The following is an 11,002-nucleotide window of genomic DNA, read 5'->3' on the forward strand; positions in this document are numbered from 1 at the left end:
TATGTTCTAACTGTCGACATAAATCACCTTAACACACTTATTTCCAACTTCGATGTATATACTGAGTATGTTTTGTGCAATTAAAAGGTGGTTTTATGTGTTTTAAATATGTTTACTCTTACTCAGTATGGAGTCTGAGGTGAGTTAAGGTGTCATTTAAGGTGGAATGTAAATTATCAAGTGAGATTACAGGTACTGATTGTTCATAGAACATTGTTTTGTGGATTTTGTTGAATATAATTATCTTAAATTGATACTTATTGACATTGTTTAACCGTCTTTTGTGCACTTTGTGTAGACAAGGAAAATGAATGTTCCACATTACTGATGTGAGGTGTCTTTAATCCATTGGCAGAGCACATCTTGAACACCACAACACAGAAGTAAAGCTCACTCCCTGTTGTTTCCCTGTATTTACAGAGTAAAATGGGATAATAGTTGTCCACTACATAATCCAGCCCACTCCCTGTTTCACTGTACTACTACAGTTTCACTGTAGTTACGGTGTAAGAAGCAGAGAAGTGTGAGGAACTACATAATCCAGCCCATTCCCCATTGTTTCCCTGTATTTACAGTGTAAGAAGGAGGGAACTGTGAGTAACTACATAATCCAGCCCGCTCCCCATTGTTTTCCTGTATTTACAATGTAAGAAGGAGGGAACTGTGAGGAACTACATAATCCAGCCCGTTCCCCATTGTTTTCCTGTATTTACAATGTAAGAAGGAGGGAACTGTTAGGAACTACATAATCCAGCCCGTTCCCCATTGTTTTCCTGTATTTACAATGTAAGAAGGAGGGAACTGTGAGGAACTACATAATCCAGCCCACTCCCCATTATTTCCCTTTATTTACAATGTAAGAAGGAGGGAAATGTGAGGAACTACATAATCCAGCCTGTTCCCCATTGTTTCCCTGTATTTACAGTGTAAGAAGGAGGGACGTGTGAGGAACTACATAATCCAGCCCATTCCCTGTTGTTTCCCTGTGCATTCAGTTATTTGTCTTTGGATGACAAGCCTTCCATAGAGGTAACTTCTTTCTACTCGTCCTGTCATAAGCTGCTGCAGGACTGAACCTACAGACCTGGGAGGACATTTCAAAAGTACAGAGCCAATGCTCATCATATTAATCAGAACCATACAATGAAGTACAAGACAATTAGAAGCATAATAAGAGTGAAGCTTGCCTGCTGAATAAAAGCATAAAACAAAGCTCCCAATAGTAAAAGTACCAGTAGGAACAGGTAAGTATTTTATACTGATTCATATCAGTCTTAATCTGTACGTTATGGGGAGGTACACTGTAAGTACCAGTTAAATTCCCCTTTAAAACGCTGAGAAGATGCATTAAGTGTTGGGAACGTACTCATATAAACGCCGGCTGGTAAGTATTTTAGATGCAATGATGCGTAAGGAAGTTATGGGAAGGTACACTGTAAGTGCCCATTAAATACACTTTAAAACATGAGAAAGTACACTATAAAACATGTGAAGATATGCAGTAAGTGCCAGGAAATTCACGTTAAGATGCAGGCTGTATTATAAAATATTACTGAGCTGTGCATCTTTCCTCCACAGAGTGTGTTATTGTGTGTGGAGGTGTGTGTTAGTGAGGTGTGTGTCTCTCCTCCACAGAGTGTGTTATTGTGTGTGGAGGTGTGTGTTAGTGAGGTGTGTGTCTCTCCTCCACAGAGTGTGTTATTGTGTGTATCATCCTCCCCCTCAGCACCTGCAGTAGGGTGCAGCTGCAGCAGTGCAGTCACTGACTGAGGGAGGTTTTTGTACGACTCTATTTCACTGTGTGAACACCCAGCTATCACTGATCTTGTGTGCACTCTGACAGTAATAATCTCCTGCATCTTCAGTCTGGACGTTACTGATGGTCAGAGTGAAGTCAGATCCAGATCCACTGCCACTGAAACGATCTGGAGTACCTGATGCTCTAGTGCTACCGCAGGTAATCAGCAGTTTAGGAGCTTCTTCAGGTTTCTGCAGATACCAGGCCATGCAATAATCTGATTTAGGGTTAATGTTACAGTTAATGGAGACTGTTTGTCCTCTAGAAGCTGTTGTCACCTCAGGACTCTGAGTCACAGTCACCTGACCACTGGATCCTAAAGGAAAGAGTAAATATGAATGATATAAATAAGTTAATATAAATAAACACAGAAAACAGTAAATACAATATTATATTATTATTAAAAATGCTGGTTAAATTAAAATATTATTAATGTGTGTTACCTCTCGTCCAGAGCGCCAGTGTCCAGAAGAAGATGGAGACCAAAGTCATGGTTGCTGTGGGTGAAGTTTGTGGGGCAGCAGCTCTCAGTCATGAAGTGTTAAACTCACAGGACTATAAACACTAGCAGAGCACTGAAGCATGGGCTCATGATGCAAAGTGGACCCTCTCTATGGAAATCATCTTTCTAACAACACTGAGGAAAGATCATCATATTTATTTGATATTGTTTGATCAAACATTTCTGCTCAGTGTGGAGTCTCATGTTTAAAATCCTAAACTCTAACTGTCTCTGCCTTTCATTTGAGGTTTTCTGCAGCTGCTACTGCGGCTCCATCTGTCTGGATCAGGGCTGGAGGACTTTTGGGTGGAGGAAACACAATGATAACAGTAAGAATCTTTTAAACTATTAATGAATGTTGAACAGTTTTCAACAGTAGCTCTAATTTTTACTGATTGATTTATTTATGAACACTTCTGATGAAAGTGAACATATAATCACCAACACAGAGAGTGGAGCATGTTTTTATTATTGTCATTAATTGGATCTGGTTTTAAAGAACCCTGGAACCCCCAGCGTTTATTACCCTCCAGCGTCGGACTGTCGAACGCTTATCTTATCACAAGATCAGTAGATGGCTCAGATGACTGCCTAATGGTGACCTCTCTCAACCCGAGTTCAAACCAGACAAACATCATGGACCAACAGTGCCCCCAAGTGGACATTTGCGAAATCATATGCCACCCTAATCATTTTTTCTCTCTCCCTCTCCCCAGAGAATTATCTCGGACGCATATATCTCTGCTGAATCTAAGCATGTATTATGCAATGTGTTATTAATGTTATTCTCTGTTATTCTCAGGTGACTGTCTACTAACTAATCGAGTGACATGAATTAATGTTTTAATCACGAAGAAAGATTCCTGTCTCAATTTAGAAGAATGTTAATTAATCTCTAACATCTAGAATAGTTGGTAATATACTCAATATATATATATATATATATATATATATATATATATATATATATATATATATATATATATAGTTGAAATTATATTCCAGTATACTCATTATGTTATATTCAAGTATATGTAAAGTATTAATTCTAGGATGTTCTATTTTTGCCAAATCATAAGTGATTTCTATTTCTCTGGAACTTGAGATGGTCACGTGAACTCCCCAAACCCAGGAACCAATCAGAGAATGACGACCTCCTAAGTGGACGTGACCACGCCACCTATGAAATAGGAGTCGCTCTGCTTTTTGAGTCTCACTCTGCTTTTTGTTTCACTCTGCTTTTTGACTCTCCGCTTTTTCTATGCTTCTAAGCTCTTCCATTTCTGAAGCTGACTGAGCCGACTCTCCCAAGAGACTCTTAAAAGACCAATCTTCATGCGAACTAACAGGGGATGCCTTGTGTCAGTTAGCATTGCAATACAGAAGTTAAAACAGTGAAAAGGTTGATTAGCTCTGTCAGCAACTTTCAATTTTTATTTTGTGTTTGTCATTTTTGTAGCCCAATCAAAGTTAATTTTATGTTAAATATTATTTGTTAAATATATTTTTTTATTGTACTTTTTGTTGTAAATAAAAATATATCGTTTGCAAATTTGAATAAAATGCAAGAATCAGAATGTTTGTAAGATGTTGCAAATGTGTCTAATTTTCCTGCAATTCAAGTTGGTTGGCGACATTATTTAGCATACCTTTGAGAAATTCACACAGATTGCTGAAACGATACATCACATGAACCTACTATCCATTTAAAAGAGCTAACTGGCTCAGGGTTATCAAGAATGCCATGATCATCATGACATGATCTTCAAGATATCTTGATCTTTGTTCTAAAATATTCAGATCCATTGACTGTTGTCCAGCTCTGATGAGAAAGTTATATAGTTCTGTGAAATATTGTTGAATATCAACAGACGCCATTATGAAAAAAGAGACGTGTAAGTTTTAGCAGCAACAGCTAGTTTGGAGAGACAAGGAACAGGAACAGGAAATATATTCAGAAAGGTAAAAGGAAATAAAAATGATAAACAATGCTCATTCCATATAAAATGAGTTGGCAGATTTTTAGATACACTTATCTGGTACCCACAGTCATTGGACATATATATGCAGAGGTAGGAAAAATGTCCCTGGAAAAATTTTATTTTGCTGATTTTCTAATATATTGATGGTCATTTCATATATATCAGCGTTCATTCTATATATATATCAGTGTTCATTATATATATATATCAGCTTTCATTCTATATATATATCAGTGTTCATTCTATATATATATCAGTGTTCATTATATATATATCAGCTTTCATTCTATATATATCAGTGTTCATTCTATATATATCAGCTTTCATTCTATATATATCAGTGTCCATTCTATATATATCGGCGTTCATTCTATATATATCAGCTTTCATTCTATATATATCAGTGTCCATTCTATATATATCGGCGTTCATTCTATATATATCAGTGTCCATTCTATATATATCAGCTTTCATTCTATATATATCAGTGTCCATTCTATATATATCGGCGTTCATTCTATATATATCAGCGTTCATTCTATATATATCAGTGTTCATCGGCATTCATTCTATATATATCATCCATCCATTATCTGTAACCGCTTATCCAATTTTAGGGTCGCGGGGGGTCCAGAGCCTACCTGGAATCATCGGGCGCAAGGCGGGAATACACCCTGGAGGGGACGCCAGTCCTTCACAGGGCTCTATATATATCAGTGTTCATTCTATATATATCGGCGTTCATTCTATATATATCAGTGTTCATTCTATATTTATATACCAATGTTAATTCTATATATATTAGCATTCATTCTATATTTATATACCAACGTTCATTCTATATATATCAGCATTCATTCTATATTTATATACGAACATTCATTCTATATATATCAGCTTTCATTCTATATATATATCAGCGTTCATTCTATATATATATCAGCGTTCATTCTATATTTATATATGAACATTCATTCTATATATATCAGTGTTCATTCTATATTTATATACCAACGTTCATTCTATATATATCAGCATTCATTCTATATTTATATACGAACATTCATTCTATATATATCAGCTTTCATTCTATATATATTAGTGTTCATTCTATATATATCAGCTTTCATTCTATATATATCAATGTTCATTCTATATATATCGATGTTCATTCTATATATATATCAGCGTTCATTCTATACTTATATACGAACATTCATTCTATATATATCAGTGTTCATTCTATATTTATATACCAACGTTCATTCTATATATATCAGCTTTCATTCTATATTTATATACCAACGTTCATTCTATATATATCAACATTCATTCTATATTTATATATGAACATTCATTCTATATATATCAGCTTTCATTCTATATATATCTGTGTTCATTCTATATATATCAGTGTTCATTCTATATATATCAATGTTCATTCTATATATATATCAGCGTTCATTCTATATTTATATACGAACATTCATTCTATATATATCAGTGTTCATTCTATATTTATATACCAACGTTCATTCTATATATATCAGCATTCATTCTATATTTATATATGAACATTCATTCTATATATATCAGCTTTCATTCTATATATATCAGTGTTCATTCTATATATATCAGTGTTCATTCTATATATATCAATGTTCATTCTATATATATATATCAGCGTTCATTCTATATTTATATACGAACATTCATTCTATATATATCAGTGTTCATTCTATATTTATATACCAATGTTCATTCTATATACATCAGTGTTCATTCTATATTTATATACCAACGTTCATTCTATATATATCAGCTTTCATTCTATATTTATATACCAATGTTCATTCTATATATATCAGTGTTCATTCTATATTTATATACCAATGTTCATTCTATATATATCAGTGTTCATTCTATATTTATATACCAACGTTCATTCTATATATATCAGCTTTCATTCTATATTTATATACCAACATTCATTCTATATATATCAGTGTTCATTCTATATTTATATACCAAAGTTCATTCTATATATATCAACATTCATTAAATATTTCCTGTTTGACTTATATGGCAAGCCAAACAGGAAATATTTAATTAACTTTGATATATATAGAATGAAAGCTGATATATATAGAATGAACGCTGATATATATAGAATGAACTTTGATATATATAGAATGAAAGCTGATATATATAGAATGAAAGCTGATATATATAGAATGAAAGCTGATATATATATAGAATGAACGCTGATATATATAGAATGAATGCTGATATATATAGAATGAAAGCTGATATATAGAATGAACGCTGATATATATAGAATGAAAGCTGATATATATAGAATGAACGCTGATATATATAGAATGAAAGCTGATATATATAGAATTAACTTTGATATATATATATATAATGAACTTTGATATATACAGAATGAACTTTGATACAGCGTTCATTCTATATATATCAAAGTTCATTCTATATATATCAAAGTTCATTAAATATTTCCTGTTTGGCTTGCCATAGACTTAATATGTATATATATATATATATATATATATATATATATATATACCCAGTGATTCCATGTAGACTCCGGACCCACCGCAACCCGTAACTAGAACAGGGTTACAATAAATGAATGAATGAATCACTGCATTCAGTTTTTCATAATTGAATGACAGTACAGGCCTTCAACAACTGGACATTTCAGAGGTATATTTTGTCCTACACAACCTATGCATTATGAGCTGCTGAACTAAAGTTATAGACTTTCAGGAGGAAAATGCAGAGCTGAAATGCAGTTCACATTTCACATAGACATTAACCACTGATCTCTCAATATTTGGAAGTGTATCTCTTATCCAGAAAGTGTTTTACTGTGTGTGGAGGTGTGTGTTAGTGAGGTGTGTGTGGACTTGTGTGTCTCCTTCACAGAGTGTGTTATTGTGTGTATCATCCTCCCCCTCAGCACCTGCAGTAGGGTGCAGCTGCAGCAGTGCAGTCTCTGTGCAGTCTCTGACTGAGGGAGGTTTTTGTACGACTCTATTTCACTGTGTTAACACACAGCCACTGATACAATGTTCACTCTGACAGTAATAATCTCCTGCATCTTCAGTCTGGACGTTACTGATGGTCAGAGTGAAGTCAGATCCAGATCTACTGCCACTGAAACGATCTGAAATACCTGACTGTCTAGTGTTAACTAAGTAGATCAGGGGTTTAGGAGCTTCTCCAGGCTTCTGCTGATACCAAGCCATACGGTCACCGTAAGAATCAGTGTAGACATTAGGGCTGGTTCTACAGTTGATGGTGACTGATTGTCCTGTTGAAACAGCTTTAACTGCAGGATTCTGAGTCACAGTCACCTGACCACTGGAGCCTAAAAAAGCAAAAACAATGGTAACAATATATAGTATTAATAAAATATTACACAAAAGTATTACATTTTTTTCATATTTATTTATTTTTCAGTGAAATAATAGAATTTTATCATTGCTGTCCGATTGAAAAATATTCATTTCTATTTTTTTTTTCATGTATGTTAATACTACTTTACATTAAACAATAATATTTGAACATGTAAATATTCAGGACTTTTTTCAAACTACAAATCAATTATTTTAATTACTACTAGTAGACATCTCCCCAAAATATATTAATGTGTGTTACCTCTCGTCCAGAGCGCCAGTGTCCAGATGAAGATGGAGACCAAAGTCATGGTTGCTGTGGGTGAAGTTTGTGGGGCAGCAGCTCTCAGTCATGAAGTGTTAAACTCACAGGACTATAAACACTAGCAGAGCACTGAAGCATGGGCTCATGATGCAAAGTGGACCCTCTCTATGGAAATCAAGAAAAGGACATACTTTTTTTTTAATATCATGAAATATCTGTGTATCATTAGTTCTCTTCATATTGCATTCATTCATTCATTATCTGTAACCCTTATCCAGTTCAGGGTCACAGTGGGTCCAGAGCCTACCTGGAATCATTGGGCGCAAGGCGGGAATACACCCTGGAGGGGGCACCAGTCCTTCACACACACACACACACTTACTTTTGAGTCGCCAATCAAGGACTCAGGAGGAAACCGGAGCACCCGGAGGAAACCCACATGGACACGGAGAGAACACACCAACTCCTCACAGACAGTCACCTGGAGGAAACCCACACAGACACAGAGAGAACACACCAACTCCTCACAGGAGCAGGACTCGAACCCACAACCTCCAGGCCCCTGGAGCTGTGTGACTGTGACACTACCTGCTGCACCACTGTGCTGCACTTCACATTACATTGTGAATCCAAAATCAGAAATTAGAAAAAATAAAGTATTACTTCATTTTTCCTTTATAATTATGATGTCAAAAATCAAATAACTGGTTGTAATATGTATTTCTACCTCTATGACCTGATCACAATTAGAAAATTAACAAATGTGTCTGACTTTTATGTACTTTTCTATTTACTTGTGTACTTTTTAATCAAAATGACACTTTTGAAAGAAATCATATATTTTTTTTACATTTTAAAAGCTGCAGTGTTTGGAAATTTGATGAAAAGCTGCAGAGCTTCAGGGACAGAATGTCCCCATAACACCAGATTGTTGTTTTTGCCTCATTGCTCTTGACTGGCTATAAAGTCTCACAGCAGAGGAATTGTGCTGTGGATGGTGCTGTAGAGAAAATTGATGGGCCGGCTGGACTGGGGGAAATGGCTTCATGGACAGATGTCATTCAGAGGGAGGGAGCCTACAATCTGGTAGCATTGGTGCTCTGGCATCGATTAGCATGTGTGGATCCTCCTGCCGGGCAGCTCTTCCAGCTACAGGCAATCCTAGTGAACTTTTTCTGGGACAGACTTCACTGGTTCCCCCAAGGTGTGCTCTGCCTTCCCAGAAAAGAGGGATGGCGGGGGTTGGTTCACCTTGGGAGTAGACTACCAGCCTTCAATCTACAGTTCCTGCAGAGGTTCATCGCAGGCCCTGCAGACCTGGTGTGGACAGAGGTGGCCTGCACCATTTACACCAGGTGGAAGGTCTGGGACTGGACACAGACCTGTTTTTAATGGATTCTAAACAACTACATCTTAAAAGATCACCTCTTTTTTACTGTGGACTCATTAAAGTATGGGCACGTTTTAAATGCAGCTGGCTGGACACCACTTCACTGGATGCTGGAGGAGCCCCTGGAAAAGGAGCTTGTCTGGACATGTCAGGCCTTTCAGGGACAGTGACACTAAAGGACCTAGTGGATGTGGCAGAACCAGACTATGGCCTCGCTGCTGGGGAAATGGTCCTTACATCACACAAAGACCATTGTGGACCGATGGAAAGAAAACTTTCTCGCGAGAAGAACAGTCCCTATTGCAGGACGATGGACAAGGTCATGCGGTGCCCGAAAGAGGGGATCTGTTCCTGAAGACAGCTCTCACACCAGACCTGGATGAAGTGTCGGGCCCCCTGCTGGACCTCTCCAACCTGGACCTGGATCTCCACACTGTGTCAAGCCAGGTTTTATACAGATGTTTTGTTAAAGTTTTAAATAAAGTGGTTTTAAGTGGACAGAGTGTGGTAGAGACGGACAGGCAGCCTGTCTGGAGAGTACTCTACAAGCCGCCCCTTACAAGTGGCTCAGTTCTGTCTGTAGAGTTATTTAACGCCTGTCACAGTGTCAGAGTTACTTTGTTGTGTTTGTTAATCAGTAATTCACATAAATATCTCATTGGAAGACAACAGCATTTCTGAGTCAGGAGACTGATAATGTTCTGGATGCTGTAGGAATCTCTTAGACCATCAGGAGACCACCATAAATATCCAGTGGACAGAAGTGGACACCTACCTGCAGATATGACGTGTTTAGCACTGAACACTCTACTGAGAAACTGAGGAGATCATCTCTTACAAGTTCAATAAACAGAGCATTAGATTTAGAGAGAGATTATTAACTTTTCAGTGGTTCAACAAACTGTGAAACTGAACTGTGTGTGTGATCATGTTGGAGACATTCCTCCACAGAGTGTGTTATTGTGTGTGGAGGTGTGTGTTAGTGATGTGTGTGTCTCTCCTCCACAGAGTGTGTTATTGTGTGTGGAGGTGTGTGTTAGTGAGGTGTGTGTCTCTCCTCCACAGAGTGTGTTATTGTGTGTGGAGGTGTGTGTTAGTGAGGTGTGTGTCTCTCCTCCACAGAGTGTGATAATGTGTGTGGAGGTGTGTGTTAGTGTGGTGTGTGTCTCTCCTTCACAGAGTGTGTTATTGTGTGTATCATCCTCCCCCTCAGCACAGTAGGGTGCAGCTGCAGCAGTGCAGTCCCTGACTGAGGAAGGTTTTTGTACGACTCTATTTCACTGTGTGAAACACACAGCCACTGATACAATGTACACTACTGATGTAATGGTAACTCTGACAGTAATAATCTCCTGCATCTTCAGTCTGGACGTTACTGATGGTCAGAATGAAGTCAGATCCAGATCCACTGCCACTGAAACGATCTGAAATACCTGACTGTCTAGTGTTAGTGTAGTAGATCAGGAGTTTAGGAGCTTCTCCGGGTTTTTGCTGATACCAGGCAACGCAGTCATAGCTTCCATCACAATCACTATCAACATTCCTGCTGAATTTACAGTTGATGGTGACTGATTGTCCTGTAGAAACTGTCTAGTTGTCCTGTTTTCACTGAAGGAGTCTGAGTCACAGTCACCTGACCA

The 11,002-nt window shown here is 37.1% G+C and overlaps 1 protein-coding gene across 1 annotated transcript; it reads right to left on the reverse strand.

Annotated features, from left to right (window-relative positions):
• Positions 1-1,794: 1,794 nt before the first annotated feature.
• LOC136694144 (uncharacterized) lies at positions 1,795-8,018 on the reverse strand. Its single transcript, XM_066667521.1, has 4 exons — positions 7,970-8,018; positions 7,363-7,679; positions 2,242-2,314; positions 1,795-2,114 (listed from the first exon to the last, which is right to left on the reverse strand). Exons 1-4 carry the CDS (start codon positions 8,016-8,018, stop codon positions 1,795-1,797), a joined length of 759 nt encoding a protein of 252 aa, XP_066523618.1.
• Positions 8,019-11,002: the final 2,984 nt, after the last annotated feature.

This window comes from Hoplias malabaricus, chromosome 4, assembly GCF_029633855.1.
Source record: "Hoplias malabaricus isolate fHopMal1 chromosome 4, fHopMal1.hap1, whole genome shotgun sequence".
NCBI classification, from domain to species: Eukaryota; Metazoa; Chordata; class Actinopteri; order Characiformes; family Erythrinidae; genus Hoplias; species Hoplias malabaricus.